Here is a 24070-nt window from a genome sequence, read left to right as displayed (position 1 = left end):
AATAAAATATATTTTTTATGAGTCACTTCATTCCAACAACAAAGGTTATACTGAGGGAAACAGGAATGGGTTGGCTTTCCAAGTACAATAATATGCCTCAACATTTACTAATTATTTGTAGTAAATGTTTTCAGTTCATATGGCATAATAGTCCAAAATCTTCAAAGCTGCAGAAATGTAGCACTACAGAAATAAATAAAAAAGCTATTAGAAACATTTATAAAACATGAGACCTTTCTATCTCCTAACTTTCGGCACTTATAACACTCAGAATATTATTAATTTACACCACAAAATGACATGCTGTCCTGTCAGTCTTCCTTCCTCCATGAAGAGCAAAATGTATGATACTTATAAAAGTGGGGATTCACAAAATATGGCATGAACAATCTAAGAATGTGGAGAGAACCACCTTAACCTTTGCCTCCTAGGAAAAGTAGATAAAATTAAAGCAGCAGAATCTGCTATGGATATTGAACAAACTGAAATTAAACAAAAATAAAACTGGGCAACAAGCTCATAGAACACCACACAAAGATACTAATACAGGAAGGCATGCTCCCGCAAGAAGTATTTCACCTAATACCCAAGCCAATCATTAAGAAATTGATATCCAACACAGACCAAGTGTTATATGATTACGAAGAATTACTTCTACATCATTTTCACTTTTTAATAAGAAGAATAAAATCTTAACTGCCTTTAAATCATTGGATATTTTTCTCTTTTTTTCTTAGCAAACTGCAGAAAATTACCTTATACATTATCAATTACAGAAGATTTATATGAGCCTTCAGTCACACCACCCTGGGTGGTGATCTTATCTATAAGCAGTAAGAGGTCATGCCTACTCAATATTTAAATAGAACACAGCCAAGGAACAAGCCAGACACTGGAAGAAAAATTCAGTAGGTGAAAGCTTTCCATAGCGTTAGTATTAAGCAAATTTCCCACTCTAAAACAGTGTCAGGAAACAATGTGCAGCTGGATGTGCTTTTTTTCCTAAGCAGGTTTGAAACCATAGTTTGGACAAGTTGTGGTCTCCAAAGATCGCAAGACAAATTTTCACAAAAGTAAAGTTATTAACCCACATCTCCTAGCCATAAATCAGTTTGTAAGGGTCTTTGCAGTAAATACGTGTCTTATTAGAAGAAGAGAAAGTAGTCTATTTAGAAATAGTAATAGCAGCTCACTGCAAAACACCATTATTGAGAAGTTGCTGGACTTGAAAATTAACAAAATCTTGCCTACCACTGGTGCTCTCATATAGGTTAATATTGGAGGTAGACAACTAAGCAGCAAGTTTAATGGCAAGTGATGCTTCACAGGACATTCGACAGGTGGAACAAAAGCGCTATACTCTAAATGGAAGCATAAACTAACCCAGCCTCAGTGATGACAAACAAATGAAATGTCCCGTACAGGAGAAATTGCCAGAAAGTTGCTATGCAAATATTTTTTTCTAGTTTCTTTCTTTAAAACAGCCTGCACGGGCATCTGGTGTGCAATCCCCTTTTCAATTAGAGTCCTTTATTGTTTAATTAGTCCCAGAACATTTAACAACGTAAGCCTGCATTGTGCGTTGGGATAAAAGATGCTTCTCCCTCTTGGTTCAAACTTAATATCCTCTGTTGCTGCTAGAAATAACAAGTTGATCTATTTTCTATCCAAATCAATGGCGTCTTTCCATGTTAGAAATAATACTCAAATCTACAAGTGAACATTACAAGGCTACTTTTGCAGTCAGAAATTAAGATGGGGGCTTCCTAATAGAAACAGAAATTACAAGCTTTCAAAGGACTTCAAAGTATACCGGATTTACTCACATTTATATAAACTTTGGCTCACTTCCAATTTCCTTCACTTCTATCTTGCAGCTGCATTATTTAACTCAGAAAAATGAAGATTAACTAGATGTATTAAAAGCAAAGTATATTAAATATGTAGCAAAGTGTTTCCCTCTGTACAAATATAGTTATTAGAATTTGAAATGTTGAAAAAATAAATGCTTGCACATGTTTTTAACAGGTTTATGTGAGTTATTTGAAGGCTGATTTTTTACTTCCAGCTTTTATACTCAACTTTCGCATAGAATTAACAGGAAAATGCATAGAAATAGCTGTATTAAAACTCTGTTAGCATAACATAAGTTCAGCTCTGTGGAAGCACGCTATTCTCTGGAAGAGGAGCTCAAACTAAGCACTTTTAAAAACCCCAAGGTTGACCAGAATAGAAGGAAAGACGACAAAATGGGAAAATTCTTACCCTGATTTACCCTGGGTGGTTTGGAACACCACTACTTCTAGTTCTATTTGTTCTTTAATTTTGGACCAGAGACTACTGGTAAAGGGACTTGCCCATCCTAGAAAAAGGTAAGAAAACTTCATCTTTCTTTATATTCCCTCCAGTATCTGTTTGTTCCTGCTTTGAAACCATGCTCTAACCCAGGGGAGGGAAAACGTTTTGGCTTGAGGGCCGCATCAGGTTTCCAAAATTCTATGGAGGGCTGGCTAGGGGAATCTGTGCCTCCCAAACAGCCAGACGTGGGCTGGCCCCCGTCCCCATCCAACTCTCTGCTGGTTCTCACTCCCTGACGGCCCCCTCTCCAGGACTGCTGCCCCATTCAACCCCCCCTGTTCCCTGACAGCCGCCAGGGACCCCTGCTCCATCCAACCCTCTTCTCCCTGTCCCCTGACTGTCCCAAGAATCCATCCCCCTGCCCGCCCCGCATCGCCCCATCCAATGCCCCTCTCCTTCCTGACTGCACCCCCCAGGACTCCTGACCCCATTCAACCCCTGTTGCCCACCCTCTGACTGCCCCGACCTCTATCCACACCTCTGCCCCTGACCACCACCCCCAAACTCCCCTGACCTCTATCCAACCCCCCCTGCTCTGTGCGCCCTTACCGCGCTGCCTGGAGCACAGGTGGCTGGCGGCACTACAGCCACATCACTGCATCAGGCTGCAGCTGCGCTATCCCAGGAGCTCACATCCCAGAGCATTGCGCTGGTGGTGCAGTGAGCTGAGGCTGCGGGGGAGGTGGGACAGCAGGGATGGGGCCGGGGGGCTAGCCTCCTGGGCCAGGAGCTCAGGGGCCAGGCAGAAGGGTCCCACGGGCCACCTCTGCTCTAACCTAACTTCAGAAACCACTGAAAATTTCAAAGTAATTTCCCTTTTCCATACAGTATTTGTAATTTCCCTTTCTTCACGTAAAATTTCTCTTTTGTATCTTTATTCTGTCTTCTCATAAATATTGTATATATTACAAGTTAATCCCTTATTATCTCCCTGTTTGGAAAGTATTGTCTCAGACTGTGAGAGGTCTATTAATCTTTGTAGTTCTGCCTAAATTGTTAACAGTGTTGCATAGCATATACTAACAAAAGTTGAAAGGGGCATTTTATACATTGTTTTGACCTCATTGTAAGACATGAAGATTTCAGTCCTAAGCGGCTGATTCATTCACCTAATTTTGCCCATCTTCCACAAAGTCCCTCCTAACCCTTTCACAAAAACCCAACATAATTTGGGTTAAAAGCTGGGCTATCTACAATTGGTAAAAATTTATGTTTTTTAAAGAGATTTGTTCTCCTGATTTTGTAATTTAATCCCAGAATCATACTTCCCATACTTTGAGACCCAGAAGAATCACCAGAAAAGTCGCTCTCCAATTGAATGGCCTGCAATTACGTTCTTGGCCCAGATACATGCATTACACAGTGAGCAAACAGAGCTAATTTTTGGCTGAATTTTTCCCCATTTCTATTCCTTTAATTAGTTGATTATATCTAATTTTCTGGGCAAACGCTTCTATTTCCATAGCCAATAATAATGACAATCATGGACAGCCTTGTATGGTTCCCGATACAAGTCAATTCTTCCAGAAATACAGGCATTAACTCTTGCCTGAGTTTCTTCATACAAATCTCAGTCCATTTAAGGATATTTGTATTGCATTCACATCCAGATATATCACCCCATATAACCCCAAACACATTCTATAATGACAATATTGTTCTTTTTCTCAGCATACTAAATAAATCACTTTCAATTCTCTTTTAATATTGTCTGCTAATTGCCTGTCCTTGATCATTTGTTCCTGTGTATGCAGTTAGGAAACATATTTAATATTTTATCTAGCACCTTAGCAAACAGAGAAATGTGATTTTAAACTGACAGCATCCCATTAAGTAATCACAGAGAACTTTAAAGAACAATAATTCTCTAGCTGATTCAATTCTGGCAACACTAATAATAGTTTCCCTTGTTCTATTATAAGTTTGTTTTTTTCTTAAAAATCAAGCCACAAAATTTAAGGGAACATGAAACATTAATGAGATGCACCCAGGATAGGAAAGATTTTGTTCATTTTCAAGTCCAGCAAGTCCTCTGCAGTGAGATGACTATTATTTCTAAGTGATAGGCCATTTTTGCCTCTTAAAATAATAATTTACATTTACACAGAGTCTTTCATTTAAAAGATTTGCAAATTGATTTATGGATAGGACATCATGGGCAGGACAGGGCTTATGAACTATAAACAAAACCTGATAAACTTTAAAATGTGATTGATACCTATGTGCCAAGTGTTGTCTTTGGTGAGAGAGCTAAGGTTACAATTGACCTAGGGTAAATGACTGGTCCTTTCAGACTGGGAGTAACCTGAATATTGTTGTGATTTTTGGTGTAAGGGACCATCTATCACAAACGCAGGCTTACCTGGGTGACAAGATAGACTGAGTACTCAAAGCGACCGTTTGTGACACCATGTTGAAGCTTACAGTGCTTGAAGAGTACATACTTGGATGGTGAAATCTAATTACAGAACACACAGCTAGTTTGGGGTTTGTGCCCTGGTTTGTAACAGTCTGCCCTAAGTTTGCACCCACATTTGTGAGCCACTCCAGACAGCCTGACACTACCACCCATTCCTTTTTTCTCATCAGAAGTGCTTTCCTGCTTCAGTTTCCCTACCTTCCATGCCATTTGTGTATCACAGCAGGTGGCTCCATTTGGCTTTCCTGCTTCTGCAGGTTTCTTCTCTCAGTGTTGTGTCAAGAACAGCAGACATGTCTCTTGGAGGACAAGGCATGTTATAAATCATCTTTCTAATAAGGGGAAACATCTTTCTTTCCTGTGCTGAGTTTAAAAAACCCCAACCCCACCCAAAACACAGACTCTAGCACTCTCAAAAAAAGAAAAACAAAATGGTAGATTTCAACTTTGTATTTAAAATGCTATTTTGATATGGTTGCAGAGTTAAAAATGAAAATAAAATAACCATTTTATGTTGTCACTGAACTGTACGCTGAAATGTGGGAACATTAATTATGAAGTTACTTGACAATACATGGTTAGACGATTAGAAGTATTTTTGCATTACTGTTTGTTAAATGTATGACATTTTCAAAAAGTTTGTATATAATTAGAATTCCAAATTAGAATAAAATTTATTTTTAGTATCTGCCATAGTTTAATTCATCTTAGGGTCCATATATGATATATTTCCTGCTGTCTGCCTACAAGCAGTAATTTTTCATAAAGCCAAGCAGATAGATTCTCACTGTGGGTTATGTCATGTCAGTGCTGGAGTATTTTCAAAGCCTCCAGACACTAACATAACTCGCTGCTCTACTTGAGATAGTCACAAGCAATGATGGCTAGATATTATACATTCAGTATGAGAGACTCCAAGTGTGAGTTCCCCATTCTTGCTTAGGGACTAAAGCCTAAGTTTTCCTACATTGTGCCTCAAGTTAGGTCCCTAAATCCATATTTGCAAACATTCAATTAAAGATAATTGATTTACTCGTTTGCATCCAAGTCTTCTACTGTAAAGATTCCTACTTTTAGAGACTATGCTACCAAGAGGTCAAGAAACCTAATAAGACAAAGAAAATTCTTCAATATATAAATCAACCATGAAATGACAGTGTTTAGGGAGAAACTTTCCCTATTGCAGATTATTCCATAATTGTCCATTAAGAGGATATCTGATATCAGCCATCACTAGAGACAAGACACAAGAACAGATGGACCTTTTATCTGGTTCACTATAGCAATTCTTACGTTCCTAAGTTTTTTAAAAGCTTAAAGAGATTTTCATGGATAGGTTGACCAGATTGCAAGTGTGAAAAATTAGGACAGGAGGTGGAGGGTAATAGGAGCCTATGTAGAAAAAGCCCCAAATATCGGAACTGTTTCTATAAAATTGGGACATCTGGTTACCCTATTAATGGAAAACAGAAAAAGTATTATATGAGCAATAATTACATGCAGAGAAATAAACGACATACAATATTAGAAGGTATACATAAGGCAAAATGATGTTAACATACAGGGTGAAGTGACATTCAACCTAGCAATTTAAAAATACGCTGTGGTGAACAGAAGAGTCAGACCTGGATTTATTGTACAACACTGCTCAAGCCAGCTAGCCATCAGAGATTTATTTCAATTTGTAATAAAAGTCCAAAGTTCTTCACGCACATACAGATTTAAAAAACAAAACAAATGTCATCATTGACCATAAAGAACCCCACCCCCAAAGTCTAGCAAAGTAAAACCAAACATCCCTCAATGAAAACTCCAACCACTTGACCCAAGAAAAGCATGAGAAAACAGGTAATCTTTGCAATGTGCCGGTAAAATAAAGATCCAAACCTTATGAAATTAAAGTAGTGGGGCAAGATCTATTGTCATGGGTCCCTAACTGGAAACACCATGCCACCAGCCCACTCCTATTTAAACATGAAGGCTGTTAGCTCAACTACCACAGCAGACCTTAAGTGTTGCAGTACCATGCAAGCAAACAAGTCTACAAGGCAGCCAGCATTCAGTAGGTCACATCCAGAAACAAAATGCAAGCTTGATACACAATGGCATGTGCAAAGGTTGTTCCATTGTGCAGGTACATAGAAAGGCTACCTCCATGCACCTCACCCGCTTTCCACCCATTTAAAAGCTAGTCACAATGTGGCAGACTGCATGGCAGGAATCCAATCTGGAAGTGACAAAGACATGCAGTAGTATAGCACGGTCCACATTCAAAAGGAAAAAGTCACAACCTTCTAACAAAATACAGCTAGAAAAAAGTACTCTCAGTGAGCTAATTGCTCTACCTGTAAAGGGTTAAAAAGCCTCACTGCTATGCATAGGTAAAAGGAAGTGAGCTGGCACCTGTCCAAAAGAGCCAATGGGAAGGCTAGAACTTTTTAAAATTGAAACAAGACTCCTCTTTTGTCGGTCTGTTGTTGTTTTCCTGGCGAGAGGTGGATAGGACAGCAGCTATGCTGTAAGAAGCTTAGCCAGGTATGAAAAAATCATCAATATTATACCTAGTGTGATAAAGTTCCTTCTCTACCTTGGTGGGTCCTGTGCTTATTGGCGGATTTGCTCGCCTCACAGATTCACCCTGTGGGTCGGGAAACAGCCCAGAGATCTTCCCCTCTGGTAGAAGCCACAGTTCAGGTCAATTCCTCCTGTGTTTGCTCTGGAGTTGGGAGGAACCCAGGCCTGCCCTCTACTCCAGGTTCCAGACCTGGGCACTACAGCTGTCTATTGAGTGCTTCTGGGTACAGTTGCACGACAGCTACAACTCCCTGGGCTACTTCCCCATGGCACTCCTCCCAACACCTTCTTTGTCCTCACCACCAGACCTTCCTCCTGATTTCTAATAATGCTTGTACTTCTCAGTCCTCCAGCAGTATGCCTACTTACTCTCAGCTTCTTGCATGCCTCTTGCTCTCAGTTCCTCACACGCACTTCCTCTCCTCTGGCTCCCTCACTCTCTTTAGCCTGACTGGAGTGAGCCCTTTTATAGCATCAAAGGGCCCTTAATTAGAGTCAGGTGCTTAACAGCCTCACCTAACTCTTGACAGGTTAATTGGAGTCAGGTGTTCTCATGAGCCTGGAGCAGCCCCTGCTCTAGTCACTCAGGGAACAGAAAACTGCTTATCCAGTGGCCAGTATATCTCCCTTCTACTACTCTGCTGTTCCCAACTGGCCTGAGTCTATCACATTAGAAACTACTCATTTAAAACTCCAGATACGTAAGTAGACCAGGAAATGTCTAGGAAGACACGATGAAGTTTCTCTCTTTTATTTCGTTATGGCTTGTGGATTCCTCTGTGCTAACCCTAGGTGCTTTTGTTTTGCTTGTAACCTTTAAGCTGGACCTCAAGAAAGCTATTCTTGAAGCTTAATCCTTGTAGTTTCCCTTTTAAGATCTAGCAACAGTCTGAGTTCCCAGATGTATCTTTTTTTTTAATTAATAAAATTTATCTTTATTTAGAACAGAATTGGACTTTTTCTTCAGCTCTTCCCCAGAGGGGGAGTGAAAGGGCTTGAGGGTACCCCACAGGAAGGAATTTCCAAGTGTGCTACACAAGTGCTCTCAAAGGGGTTCTGCACTTGGGTGGTGGCAGCATCTACCAATCCAAGGTCAGAGAAAAGCTGTAACCTTGGGAGTTTAACACAAGCCTAGAGTGGCCAGTATTACTTTTCAGAATCCTCGTGGGCCCCCATCTTCTGCATTCCAAGTGCCAGAGCGGGGAATCAGCCTTGACATCCAGAGATAAGCAACTGTCAAAAATTTTTGGTCTTGTCAAAGAAAAAAGAATGGAGCTGGTTCAACTATCCATGCAAGGGTCCACAAATTTCTATGTTAACAGTGTCTTGTGACCAAAGACTGATGATGGAACATCATCATCCAACAGAATGAGCACAGACCCTTGATCTTCAGTCACCAGAAGATGATCATCCTACAATGCAACCTCCATACCATAACAACGCCTAAAATAAGGGTCCCCAGATGTCTTGACACTCTAGATATTATCTGAGCTGCTTTGCCACGGCCTACCCAATAAACCTCCCTTAAAGAGAAAGATTGTAGACATGACAGTAATTAAGATTCTCGGTATCAAAAGTCTAACAACTGCTTCTTTAAAAGATGCTAAAAAGGCATCATTGACAATTCCTACAAACAACTATATTTCTCTCCATTCACCTCTACCAGCCAAGATAATCATGAGTATAAGTTAAACTTCTCTGGCTGTGCCCCAGCACACTGAGAATGGACGCAAGTGATACTTGCTGAAACACTAATGGAAAAGTCTTTGTATTTTTCTCTCCCTCCCATTCATCTACCCTAGGCACAGTTACACCACATAGGACTAACTAAAAGCTTGCTACAGCCAAATTTAAACCTAAGCCTTTGAATGACAAGCCCACCTCAGAACAATCTGAAACACAGGATGTTAAAACACAAATTGTATAGACTTTGTTAATACCTACTAGGTCGCATAAGGTTTTTAGATTCTCACTGACAGAATAAGACCTCACTAGGACAGGCATGAGGGACAGTGAAAGATATAAGCAGAATGATGAACATTTAAAGTGAAAACAACTTCTTCACTGGAAAAAAAAATCCACTTCATCTCATTTCACTAACTATTTTATCCATCATATGCCAGATTATATAGTCGCCAGCATTTGTATATTCATAGTTGATGGGACAAAGTTCATGCCCTCAGAGAAAAAGATTTCCATTCAGTAAAAGCGAGTTTGCAAAAATTTCATATCAAACGTTAGATGCAATTGTCCCTTAATAATCTCAAAAAAATATAAGCCATCTAGAAATCCTTAGATTCTACTAGTTCGTGAAAAGCCCGAACTGCAGCTACATATTTTTGTACGGCAACAGTTTAAAGATCAGAGTCATACAGAAAAGAAATCAACTTTTACACTCCACAATAAAGAGCTTCCCCACTGTTAGAATGGAGGGGAAGAATAACAGTGAATGGATTTGATACAGCACGCAACAAAATGGCGGTTTCACAGAGAAAACTGAGTCCAAATCACAAAAAACATTATCATCTGACTTTCCTCCTAGCAAGGCCATGAAGACCAAACTCTTCTCTCAATTCCAGAAGCAACTTTCTCACCTTAAAACCCTAGCTGACTGGTTAGATTAAAAGGTACAAGCAGCAATACGGTAAGACAGAGTTCCATCTCTCTAATGTCTCTAAATAAGACTTGTGAGGGCACCAGATACTAAAATGATGGCACTCTAAATACGCTACTAATTACTACTAGTATTGTAGTCAGGATTCAGTCATAGTGGGAGGACACTGTGAGAAAGTTTACATTGCCATTGCCTATGCTGTATGTTTTCTGTGGACAGAAAATTTCAGTCTCTGGGGCTATAAATCCAGTACATTTTACAAGCACAATGTAAAACTGGAGCCATTACTTGCTTCCATCACACTCATCTTTGTGGCTATTGTTTTAAATCAGATAAAACAACAGTGATATGTGTTTTTGAAACATAAGATAGATAAATCTTATAGAGCAGAATGACTAATCTGAAAATGCACAGAAGCTTTGTAACTTAACGCTAATGATGCTCAAACTGTGGTCCATGTTCATCAGTAGTTTGGGAAGGCTTTCCTGATAATCTGCAAAAACTATAAGGACACCCAAGCAGCAGAGGCATTGGGATGTGGTATGGGGAGGTGACACATGAGAGGATATTCCTGTCCATAGAATGAAAAGTTTGCAGAACCACTGCTCCAGATTACTAATGATGCTATGCACTGGAAACCATGTGATGAGAAGAGGAGCCAAGTCTCTTCATACTTAAAATATACTTTTTAATATTCTTATATAAAAAAAGCCTTTGCCAAGATAATATTCTTTCAATAAAGAGCAAAAATTAAAATACACATCAATTGGAGGCTGATGCTAACAAACAATAAATCTTAAATAAGACCCAACACTTTAAAAACAAGGCAATGCAGTGGTTGTTATCAAGGCAAACAGAAAGTTAAATATCAAGCATTACTATGGATATGGGTCATTGGTTTCTATTATTAATTAATGCCATCCAGCAGCTACCCACAGCAGGGGGTAAAGTGTGTTCATCACCATTTCAATTACCTTTTATATATATATATCTATACACATATATAAACAGTTCTGCACACTTGTCACTTTGCAGCCACACAAAACTGAGGTTCTATATAGTTTATTCTAGAAAACAAAAGCATACATAATTTTTACCTTTGTGATGAGAATCCTGTATTTGTCCAACATGGCCTGGTTGTCATGGCATCCTGCTAGCAACTGCCAAATCTCTGCCCTTAGTGCCTCTGGAACACCACTCTTCACCAGTGTAGACAGTCCTTTTGGTCGCACAGCAAGGTTATTGTGCCTGAGAAAACAAATTAAGTGTTTACCTCTCCTATATGAGGAGACAAAAACATCCAGTATGAGAAATACATGGAAAGTTTTCCGACTATGTGTGTTGTTCCAAAAAGTACAGTCACTACTAATTCAAATCATAAATATTTGTTTCATTGCTCATATTTGCAAGTACTTCTCAGGTTACTAGCAAAACTGCCACCAGAATTCATATCAGGATCGGTGACAAAATTTGCTGAATACCCAAAATCAAAATTTGCTCATTACCCAAAAGGTCAAAATTAGAGAGGTTTAGTCAAGACTAAAAATGTATGAACTGAAGAGGGAACAAAGCTAGTCAATGGAGAACACATTGATAAATGAAATTCATTGCTGGCAAGTGCAACAATTTGCCGTGCACAGAATAATTTGACTATTCATATATATAGGTGAGCTCAAAATTAACTATTAAAGAAAAAGGCATAGTCATTATGGAAGTTCATTTAGAACATCTGCTCAATGCACAGTTGCAGTTTAAAAAAAGCAAATAAAATACACTGGGTTTTATAAAAAGAGGTATTGAGTATATTTTAATACTATTATTGTGGAGGCACTAGTTACAGCTCCATAGTTAAAGCTGAGTTGAGTTTTGCTCGTAAAGCAAGGATTCAACCTCTTTGTTATGTAGAAAGAGTATACAGTATTTCCACCAAATTACAGCACTTCCTCTGAGTACTGAATTAATTTTCCTAAGAATTTACAAGTAAATCCATTAATTAATGAGTTAAAATTAATTAAAAATAGGAATTTTTAAAAATAATTTAGCACTCCTCTATTAGACTTCTTGTCCTCTGCTTCTCCATCTAGTCCCACTCCCTGCATAGAAGATGGAAAAGATTCATGCATGGCTGGGACATATGTTTTTTAAAAATTAACACATAATTAACCTGTGGAACTTACTTCAAAAATTGAGGGAAAGGGCCTAGTAGAATTTAAAAAATATTACATAAAGTTAACAACAAACTTTTTTAATCAATGTTACAAATAATCATCATAGTTTTCCATAACAAACAGAAACAAGACAGACAGACTTCTGTCTCTAACTTAACTACTTTGAGATATTCTCCAAAGAAGCCTTTCTTTTTTGTACTCAATTGGAAAACAAACTTGTTTTCAATGACTGGTCATAAACATGAACGTTTTCTATTTTGCTGAAAATTAAAAGTCTGGGTTCAGGACAGGTCATTCAAACTCCAACACTCCACTCAGGCAAACAAAAGACATAACTGTCCCTTTCCTACTTTGTATCATATTTTATAGTGGGTCGCCTGTGACTAATGGATTTCTCATTGGAGGAGAAGCTATTATCCAACAGAAATATTTTAAATGCTAGATATTTTAAGCATCTTCAAAGTAAAGAAATTTCTATTCAGGAGCAAATAAGTGGGTGTTAACTGAATCTCAAACACAAGTTACACACACAGTGAGCATAAACTAGTTAGCAAGATATCCATATCCATGAGGAAGTAGTTCAAGATTTGTTTGGTAAATTATTTATATAGTGCCATTGCTATGTACAGACAAGTAAGAAAAACTCGCTGTCCCCCATAGACTTTATAATTTAATTTAAATGGAAAGTGAAACAACCACCAACCAAGCAAGTGGTAAGAAGGGGACAAAAGAAAAATAATTGAATCCTACTGTATAAAACCAAACAAATAACTATGCCCCCAAAATACACAAAGTTTAAACAGTCTGAAATGGGGTGAAGAAGTTGATCAGTTCTGAAGCAATAACTCCATAAGATACATGCTGTACTTGCAAGTGTGCTTTCCACACCTGCACATTTAGCTACAATTGCTTTTTATTTGTTAGGTAATTTACAGAAACCACAGCATTTTTTTTTGTAAGTAAACATTGTCAAAGTTAGAATCAAGACTCACAATTTGTCAGACCACTCTGTTTATTAGCGCAGCGCTCCGCCAATAACATTCAGAATATGTGAGCGGCCATGCAAGACCCAAACAGTCTTATTTATACAGATAAAAGAGCGGGAATTAGACAAAGGAACAAAGAAAGCAAAACAGGAAAATTCACCTGGGGCACAGCATGCATATCCTATTTCCTTACTAACTGTTATCGATCTAAGGCTAATGCTTCACCAATTGCCCTTAAACGGTGCAATTGTTCTATGTTAATGTCTGTATTCCTGACACCTGGTTGCAATATTCCAACATTTTTGCTTAAAGATACAGACAGCATTTCTTTAATCCTTTCTATTCTTAATATATAATTTATTTTACTTTCACAATCCCTCCTTTTGGTCAGGCGTACGCCATGACCAATCCTTACTGGGTTCCACAAATTAACCGTTCCTTATCTCTTAGTTCATCGGCGATATTCAAAATCATCATGTTAGCACTCTGTTTTGGGGTAGTCATCTGGGTGACACAATTGTGAATACAACAGGAGATTAACTGAAAGCATACAAAAATCACCAAGATTCCAAACAGGATAGTTAGGGCTCCCTGAAACAACCAGTTTCCTATGCCAGAGAAATTGAACAGGTTACTTAGCCACTTCCATAAAGAACTCAGCTCTTCATGAGGAAGATATGCGATTTGTTCTAAGTGGCTAGCGTGATTTATTACCTCATTGGTATTGTCAGGTATAAACACACAACATTCTTTTCCAATGAGAGCACAGGTTCCTCCTTTTGCAGCCAGCACTATGTCTAATGCTTGACGGTTTTGGAGGGCAACCTGTCTGATCACCCCTGTTTCTTTGGCCAGGGTTTTTAAACTTTCTCCGGTTTCATTTGCCATAATTTCAACCACTGCTTGTAACCTTAGGAGTCTTTTTGCGTGGTGTATTACTCCCCCAAGTGGGATAAAGGAAGTGCCAATGGCCTCTTCCCAAGTTAAGGGGCTTATGTTATGTATATACCATTGGGCATCTAGTAAGTCCCTTCTTTTTCGCCTGAAATTACGGAGGCGTTCTCGTGGGAGGGACTCTAGCACCCGGAATTGTGGGAAGAGTTGGGCGGGATAACAGATACCTGACCAGTTAGCTGGTAATACAGTATAAGCTTTGGTTCCACAAACCCAATGATGGCCTATTAAGGCCGGGAAAGGTCGATTGCATCCATTTGTTACATAGGTATCTGCAAATGAGGAGTAATATCCTCCAAAGGGCACAGGGTAATCCTCCTTACGAAGAGTGGTAGTATTTGTATGGCATTGGAAGATTGTATTATTTTTACTAAGATTACTGTAGAGGGAACATGAGATTGATTTTTCTGTTTGATCCCAGGTTGAGAAAAAATTCATATCCCCATACCCAGTCCGCCACTTCTTAGTTTTGTTTGAATAATCCCATACACCATTTGCCACAATATGCTGAAGGCAACGGCTTGTTCCCAGATCCAGCCCTGTCCCATTACACACCCAACACCAATGACCTTTCCCCTCCACCACACTTATCCATTTAGATACATTTATTCCCACTGCTTCCCAAGTGTCATTGCTGTTCCATGTTTTGTTAAATGGACGAGGTCCTCCAGTAAGGTCTGGGGAATTCAGTGGGATAGCCAGGACAGGAACACCAGCTTGAGAGTGGGCTGGGATGTGGCTGCAGACCCAGCATTTAGAAATATTAAGGGTCTGGGCTATCCACACTTGCTGCTGGATAAAAGAATTGTCATTGTGGGCACCCCAGACCTTAAGATACCAGCAGCCGAGGAACAGGCGCCACCAGAGCTGCATGTTGGAGGCAAGGCCCTTCTGGTTCTGACAACCTCAACTGAGGGAACTGCACTCACAGTTTTATGTCCACCAGACAGCAGGCGCTAGGCTCACTGCTGCTGCTTCTTGGGCCTTGCTTTAGATCGTCATCTGCTTCTGGCAACCCTTACGAGAGCGTAGATTGTAAGGTATTGCAGGCTGTTCCTCTGCGTCTTCTTCTGGAGTCAAAACGGACTCTGCGCAGTCCTGAGGTGTTGATTGGTTCGCCGGGGAGGGTGTCTTCTTACACTGTGAAGCATGTATTCATGCTGCAGTGCCAGATAGCTTAACAGCTGTCTGGGTAGTAAGCAGTACCTGATGAGGACCCTTCCAGCGAGGTTCCAAGGCGTGTTTTCGATGGTGATGCCGTACGTAGACCCAGTCACCTGGTTCGAGGTTGTGGCAGGCGTCAGAGGTGGGTTCCGTTGGCCAGGCGGCTCGAACCTGTGAATGGAAGTGACTTACAGCTTGCATTAATCCTTTGCAATATTGAAGGAGCGTACTGTGAGTCAAATTCAAGTCTGGGACTGGAGTAATGGTAGCCACAGTTCGCATAGGGCGTTCCATAACGATTTCAAAAGGACTCAGTTTATGCCTTTGGGATGGAGTGGATCGCATTTCCATAAGGGCTAGTGGTAAAGCTGCTGACCAGCTTAACCCTGTGGAGTCACAAATTTTAGCAAGTTTATTCTTAAGTACACCATTTCGCCTTTCCACAGCACCTGCACTTTGTGGGTGGTAGGGACAGTGCAGCAGGTGTGTGACATGTAATATACGATCCAGGTGTTGAACAATTTGTCCGGTAAAGTGTGTACCCCGGTCACTGGACAGAGTGGCAGGAATTCCCTTGGCAGGCATAATATGGTTTAACAAACATTTAGCAACGGACAGTGAGTCAGCCTTGCAACAAGGAAAGGCTTCAATCCAACCAGAAAATAAACATACCATAACCAAAATAAATTCAAATCGTTGACACTTAGGCATTTGTACAAAATCAAGTTGCCAGTGCAAGAAGGGTGCTTGGGGCAAGCCCCGGAATCCCTGAGCCACTTTTACAGGTTTACCAATATTGTGGCTTTGGCAAGTGGTGCAGGCGGCACAGTGGCGGGCTGCAAAAGAGCTGAAATGGGGAGCCCACCATCCCGCCTTAGTTAGAGCAGACACCATTCCCTCCTTTCCGACATGCGAAACACCGTGTAGCAGGGCGGCCAGCGATGGGTAGAATGAAAAGGGGGCTACGAAGGTACCAGTAGGTGAACGCCAAAGGGAATCAGGATGTAGAGAGCAACCCTGGGCAACCCAGGAATCTTTTTCAGTTTCTGGGGCAGAGTCCTGGAGCAGGGTGAGGTCAGTGAGGGAGGGTGGTGGTACAGAAACAGAGAGGGAACCTAGAAATGCATCTGGGGAAGGTTCTATAGCAGCAGCATGTTTAGCAGAGGCATCAGCAAACGCGTTACCCTTAGCAACATCAGTGTCTGCCATCGAGTGGCCAGGGCACTTAACAATAGCCAGGGCAGAGGGAAGTAAAACTGCATACAGGAGAGCAGCGATATAGGGGCCGTTCTTAATAGGGGTACCGGCAGATGTAAGGAAACCCCGAGCTTGCCAGAGGGTACCAAAGTCATGTACAACCCCAAAAGCATAGCGAGAGTCAGTGTAAATGGTGGCGGAGCGTCCCTCAGCCAAAAAGCAGGCACGGGTGAGGGCAACTAATTCAGCAACCTGTGCTGAGGTTACAGAAGGTAAAGGTGCAGCTTCTAGGGTTTCAGAGAGTGACACTACAGCGTACCCTGCAAGGAGACGACCTTGGTTGTCTCGAAAACAGGAACCATCAGTAAACAAAACAAGGTCAGAGTTAGGGAGAGGGACATCAGAAAGGTCAGAGCGCGGGACGGTGATAGCAGAGACAGTAGCAAGGCAGTCATGAGGATCACCGTCATTAGACAAAGGAAGGAGAGTGGCAGGATTTAACTGAGAACAGCGCTTTATAGTGATAAATGAGGCCGACAGCAGTAGAAGTTCATACCTGGTAAGGCGAGCGGAGGAGAGGTGGCTTGTATTGCGTTGTAACAGCAGAGTTTCTACAGAGTGAGGGACCATGAGAGTAAGGGGGGAGCGAAGGACAAGGGATTCAGACATTTCGACTAAGCGTGCTGCAGCAGCCACAGCACGCAGGCAGGGGGGCAGGCCTTGGGCCACGGGGTCCAAAGTGGCAGAGAAATAAGCTACTGGGCGATTCCTGCCTCCGTGCACCTGAGTGAGAACTCCAAGTGCACATCCAGATTGTTCATGGCAGAAAAGGGTAAAAGGCTTAGAATAGTCTGGCAGCCCTAAAGCGGGGGCCGAAGCCAAACCTTGTTTGAGGGAAACAAAGGCAGAGTCTGCTTCAGGTGACCATGGCATGGGATTAGGCACAGAGAGCCGAGTGAGTTCCTGTAGAGGTTTTGCAAGGGAGGCATATTGGGGAATCCATTGCCTGCAAAATCCAGTCATGCCTAAAAATTTTCGGACCTGGCGTGGAGTGCAGGGTCGGGGAAAGCTAAGAATAGCCTGGACGCGGGTGGGAGAAAGTGTACGGGAACCCTGGGAGAGGAGAAAACCAAGGTATGTGACAGAGGTTTGACAAAGCTGTAGTTTAGAGCGAGAAGCCTTGTGACCTTTGTTTGCTAGGGCAGTAAGGAGCACTAAAGAATCAGTTTCTGAGGCAGATAACGAGGGGGAACAGAGGAGCAGATTATCTACATATTGGACTAGAGTGGACCCAGATGGGAAAACAAGGTCAGCTAGGTCTCGGGCTAATGCCTGGGAGAAATAAGATGGACTTTCCGTATACCCCTGAGGGAGTGTGGTCCATGTATATTGCTGTCCCCTGTAGGAAAAGGCAAAGAGGTATTGGGAATCAGGGTGAACCGGAACAGAAAAGAAAGCAGAACACAAATCAACAACAGTAAAATGAGTTGCAGCTGGTGGAATAGAAGCCAGGATTGTTGCTGGGTTTGGGACAACAGGAAAAACAGGTATGACAATACGATTAATGGCTCGAAGGTCCTGAACAAATCGCCATGATTTGCCATCAGCTTTTCGAACAGGGAGGATAGGAGTGTTACAGGGACTGGAACAGGGAACAATAATGCCTTGCTCCTGCAGGGCAGTTATGACCGGAGCAATGCCAGCCTCTGCCTCAGGGTTTAAAGGGTACTGAGATAGGCGAGGCAGGGGTTTGGAAGAGTCAACAGTAATGCAGACAGGATCAGTATTTAAGCGGCCCACCTCAGAGGGATGGGTTGGCCACAGAGAGGATGGGACCTGTGAAATTAGGTGCTCAAGGGACGGGACCAGTGGGCAACAAGGGACCGGAGTAGAAAGGGACGTTTCAGACAGCAGGGAGGCTACAGAATCACTCAGGGAAGACTGGGGAATTTGTAAATAGACCCCATCCGGGGAACAGTATATGGTGCAGCCAAGCTTACATAACAGATCCCGACCCAAAAGGTTTACCGGAGTGGAATCAGAGAGAAGGAAGGCATGATCCGCAGAAAGGGGACCAACCTGGACTGGTAGAGGTTTTGAAAGGGGATAAGGGGTTGGGACTCCCGTAATGCCCACAGCGGACACGGTTTTTCCGGAGCGGGGAACCTCAGGCAGGTCGGTAGTACGAACTGCAGAGAGCGAAGCTCCCGTGTCAACAAGGAAAGGGAGAGAAAGATCATTGATAGTTAACACACACTCACCAGTGGGAGTGAGAGGTAGTAAAGGGGCTAAAATTTCCTGATTTTCCCCGGTGTCCCGTCATTGTTGTGAGGCAAAGTAAGGCTGGGGGCTGACTGGCTGTGCTGGCAGGGGGGTTAACTGGTTGTTTACAGAGTTACCAGGCCGGCTTGGACACTCATTTTTCCAATGTCCCGGCTGTTTACAGTAATTACAAACATCCCCATAACCCGAAAATCCAGTTCCCTGTTCCCTCCCGCGACCACGTCCCCCCCGTCCTCGTCCCTGGTATTTTCCCCGTCCCCGGTACTGTTTGCCCTGCCCTGAATAATGCTGTATTTGCAAGGCCATTAACTGCTGAGCTGATTGCTCTTCCTTTCCTTTTAAAGTACGTTGGCAGTGCTCTGCCACTGTTTGCAATTTGTCCATGGTTTCGGTCTCCCATCCAACACTTATGCGTTTTAGCAGATTGCCAATAGCAGGCAGGAGGCCATTAACAAATGCACTAGCCAGGGCACCCTGTCCATTTGTATCTGGTTGCTGTATACCAGAATGTTGCAGAAAAATGTCAGTTAGCCGGGTGCGATAGTCACCAGGGTTTTCTCCCTGTCGTTGCTTACAGCTATTTATGGCAGTCCAGTTGGTTTTAGGAGTCCATACCCGAGGGATGGCTTCAAATAGATTTTTAGCTCGTTCCTTACACTTTTTTCGGTATTCAGCAGTAGGACCAGTGTCTGGCAAAGTAGAGTGGCGGTCAGCAGCGGGCCAATCTGCTGCTGTGAGCCACTTATCATGCTCACTAGGGGCTGTTACAAGTAGCTTGCACAGCTGCAGGAGGTCTGCCTCAGAGGGTTCATAGGTATCGCACACCAACAAAAATTCCTCTGCAAATTTGGTAGGATTTTCTCGGGGCTTTGGAAAGCCTTTTATAATTGAAAGGAGCTCAGTTCGAGTCCAGGGTTTATAGCTCCAAGTGGGACCCCCGTCCTGGCCCCCAGTATGCAGGATTCGGAGGGGAGCCTGGATATTTTTAAGGCCTAAGCGTGAACTTTTACGAGGCAGAATTAGTCCAGAGGAATGGGCCTCGGCATTACCAGATGGTCCAGACAGGTCCGAACTGGAGATCTCTGGGAATTGTTCCTGATCTGGGAGATCTGGTGACAGTTGTTCCTGAGCTGGGGGCGTGGGTGACCGTCTATTGATTCGACGCAAGGCTGCCAGGCCAATTAATGCGTCTTCTTCATCCTCATCCCCGGAATCTAGCAAGGGGTTTTCTTCGTCTTTTCCCACCCGGAGACAGGAGTATGAAGGGGGTCTGCTTGGAGAACAGGGTAAAGGGGAGCGCTCGGTCTAGTGGTGGGAGAGGAGGTTTCCAATAAAGATTTTAACTTATCATTTGAATCTTTGAGAGAGGCGAGTTTCGATTCTGTCCATCTACGATTTGCCTCTTCCCACCATTGCATGAAACAATCGACCTCTCCTTTTGCCAATTTAGTTTTAGATTGGCCGAGCTTGTCTTTTAAGACGTCTACTCGATCCTTATCCCAAGATCCTAACAGTGGCCACTGAGTTTTGGGATCTCCCTGAGTTAGCCTAGACCATTTTTCCAGAAACTTACAGGAGTCTAGACCTTTCCTAAAATACATAAAATGAGCCGGAGTTCCTTTAGGGAACTGCCCCGGCTTAGACGTCTGGTTACCCATACAGGAGGACTTCACACACCAATCACACAAGAAGGAAATTAGGGTTCGTCAGAGCGATGCCCAGTGCAACACAGAAAAGGAGCCCACAGGCTACTGCCTCAATCGCCCTTGCTTTCACACTAAGGGTTTTACCCAAGGTGTGGTGCGGCTGCGATTGTGCAGATTTCACTCACTCAGACCGCAGGGACGGGAACCCCTTGGTCGGCCGATCCCCAGATAGAGACGGCACCCAGACTCAAACACTCCACAGGGAGGACGGATAGACACAGAGACAGGACAGTCCTCAGTCCGGACAAAACACAGAAATAATTACCTGACCAGAATCCTGATGTCAGATCCCGGGATCCCTACCAGAACAGAGTGGGAACCAACAGGTTCGATGGCGTAGACTTCACTGTGGTCGTGCGCCTTTCCGTTTTAGTGGAGGACCGCTTGGGCCAAGTGCCCAGGTGCCGGCTGCCACGGTCGTCCTACACAAACGGTCAGGAATCACACAGCCCCAGTGAAGACGGTTGCCATCTCGGTAGAACCTCCAAATTGTCAAAGTTAGAATCAAGACTCACAATTTGTCAGACCACTCTGTTTATTAGCGCAGCGCTCCGCCAATAACATTCAGAATATGTGAGCGGCCATGCAAGACCCAAACAGTCTTATTTATACAGATAAAAGAGCGGGAATTAGACAAAGGAACAAAGAAAGCAAAACAGGAAAATTCACCTGGGGCACAGCATGCATATCCTATTTCCTTACTAACTGTTATCGATCTAAGGCTAATGCTTCACCAATTGCCCTTAAACGGTGCAATTGTTCTATGTTAATGTCTGTATTCCTGACACCTGGTTGCAATATTCCAACATTTTTGCTTAAAGATACAGACAGCATTTCTTTAATCCTTTCTATTCTTAATATATAATTTATTTTACTTTCACAACATAAAGGCCTACTTAATTCAGAGCCTTTTAACATGTAGATAAATCCAACAAAGAGCTAAGATGGCAAGCCTTCACATGCACATGAAAAACAGTAAGCAATTCTTCACTGCCAGCAGCAAGAGCACACAGATGATAATATACAGTGATAGCCAAGACAGCTGAATACTGTACTCCATGTATTACCACCATCATAGATTTCCAACTACCAAGCATGTTAGAGCACTGCATGCACAGGATCATAATGGATCTGTTACATAAATGCTCAAGTACATTAACTTTACTGCACAGATAGCACTTTTCTTGGTAGTATTAGATAGTTCAGTTTATGTTATAAAATAAGCATGCAGTCAAGCAAAACTCTGTACCTTTACAATAAGCAACTCTTCAGGTATCTGAGTGTCTGTCTGGGAAATAGTTTAAACTATTAATATTCCTTGCTGTCCATTTTACTGTAGAAAATAAATATGCATGCTTTTTACTTTCTCTACTGCCAGATGACCCTCTGCCATCTGTTTGGCTGTGGAAACAGTGTTTTTTATTTAAACACACACACACACACACACACACACAAAGCTTTGCTTATCTTCATCACATACACAGTTTGGCATTTGGAAAGGACTAGGTCTCTCATGGCTGCTGGTGGATTCACATCTTTAATTTCTTACGAAGTAGGCATTTATTATCTTGGCTACACTTCAGCAGTTGTTCTTTAATAGGTCAAAGAACAAATACAGGATATTATCAGAGATGCCAAGACCATATGATTATGGCCTGGGAGGAAATAACAGAAGAACAATAAAAAGTTACAGTTGCTATAAATATTTCTGGTTAAAGACTACTAAGTATGGCTATTATCTATGTACACATCAGAAGCTATTATCTACATCTTTTTGAGAATTCAGCTGGTTATGACAGAAGTTCAGCTCAGACAAACAGACCTCGTTCTAAGGAAGCCCTACCTATTGTGACTTATTAAATAAATGACAAGACAGTCCCCTATCTTCCATTTGTGGTTTTTTTCCTGCTTATCTTGTTTTGATTTCTAGTTACAGTATATACATTATCTTTTAGGAAAAAATCTCTGTTACAGACTACATCTTCACAGTTTTTCTGTCATATCAGTCCACTAGTTTACAGTAACATTAAATGACAGGTAGTAATTAACATGCAAGAAGTATTTATCTCTGAAATAGTCAGTGCACCAAAACTCAAAACGGAAATGTTAATTTCTTATGAAGGCATGTATCTTCTTTCAGCATATGCTGTAGTGTTTCGCACGTTGGAGGAGCTTATTTTATTTGATCTATTTTTAATTTTCTAACTTTTACATTTCTGATCAACCGTTTAACGCTATACTTTTCAAAAAATCCTGGAAAGACTAAACTATTCCTCAAAAGTTTAAATACTGAACACGCCAAATTCATCTCTGACATAACATCAGTAGAGTTGCACTAAAGCTGAATCTGGCCAAGCATGTTTTAGGTTTAATCCATTTCCTCCTACCCCTCATTAATGCAACCCTGGATTAAGGCAATATGCTGTTCCAGGAACATCTCCAAGCAACCTCCCCATCTGACATGGTGGTAATAGCAAAGACCATCCACACAAGAATCATCTCCTAGGGCAGTGGACAGCCTACCCGTTCTCCTCTTTGGGAGAACTTATACAGTATACCCAATTTATACTTACACACTATGCCGAAACCCATCTCTCCACATCTGAACATGCTGGGTGGGGTCAGCACAAGACCAGCAATACCCCAGCCCCACCGAGGTCTCAATGTGCAGGCGTCTCTTCTACCACCCCAGCAGAAAGCCCTGTAGAGCAGTGGTTCTCAACCAAGGGTACACATACCCTGGTGGTATGCAGAGATCTTGCAGGGGGTACTCAACACATCTAGATCAGTTTCTCAACCTGGGGGTTGTGAATCACAGGGAGGGTTGCAGGACGGGTTTAGAGGGGTCAAAAAAGTGTGGCGCTGATGTTAGAGGGTGGCAAGCAGGGCAATTTCCCAGGGCCCCATGCCACAGGGGACCCCACGAAGCTAAGTTAGATGCTTCAGCCTTGGGCGTCAGTGTTTTGGCTTCAGCTCTGCCACTCGAGGCTCTGGCTTCAGACAAGGCTCACAAATGAAAAACAGGCTCAAGTATCATACTGAAATGTAAGTACAATATTTATATTCCAATTGATTTATTTAATAATTATATGGTAAAAATGAGAAAGTAAGCAGCTTTTCAGTAATAGGGTGCTGTGACACTTTTGTATTTTTACGTCTGATTTTGTCAGCAAGCAGTTTTTAAGTGAGGTGAAACTTGAGACTTGAAACTTGACAAATCAGACTCCTTAAAGGAGTACAGTAGTCTGGAAAGGTTGAGCACCACTGCTGCAGAGGATGACTCCTGCTGCCACCACCTAGACAGAGGGCTCTGCTGGGTTAATAGTAGCAGAAGGTCCCCACAGAGAAAAAGTACTCAGATAAACTAGCAGACAGGGGCCTGCAGCTGCTGTTCTTCAAGCTGGCTGAGGTCCTTCCCCTCCTCTGCTAACCACTCATACTCTGGGTGTTTTTCAGGAGAATTTGCATATGAAAACTGGGGATGGAAAAGTGCTTTTGCATTCCAATCTGATCTTATTTAAAAATTGAGTGAGTGTAGAAGCTAAATCCCACAGCAGATCCATTCCACTCCATTCCGTCAATTATGTTTTTCTAAAATTTTAAATTCTTAAATGAAAGTTGGGTATAACTCTGCAGTGGGAGAATTT

At 42.1% G+C, this 24070-nt stretch overlaps 1 protein-coding gene across 1 annotated transcript in view; it reads right to left on the bottom strand.

Moving 5' to 3' along the window:
* Positions 1-24070, bottom strand: part of RABGAP1L (RAB GTPase activating protein 1 like) — a 570078-nt gene that overhangs the window by 419168 nt on the left and 126840 nt on the right. The window contains 1 exon segment of the mRNA XM_030571947.1: positions 11063-11213. Within this exon segment, the coding sequence (XP_030427807.1) occupies positions 11063-11213 (151 nt within the window).

Source organism: Gopherus evgoodei, chromosome 8 (genome assembly GCF_007399415.2).
Source record: "Gopherus evgoodei ecotype Sinaloan lineage chromosome 8, rGopEvg1_v1.p, whole genome shotgun sequence".
Taxonomy (NCBI): domain Eukaryota; kingdom Metazoa; phylum Chordata; order Testudines; family Testudinidae; genus Gopherus; species Gopherus evgoodei.
Note: the sequence above shows the minus strand (reverse complement) of the source record. Positions and strands in the feature narration are given on the sequence as shown.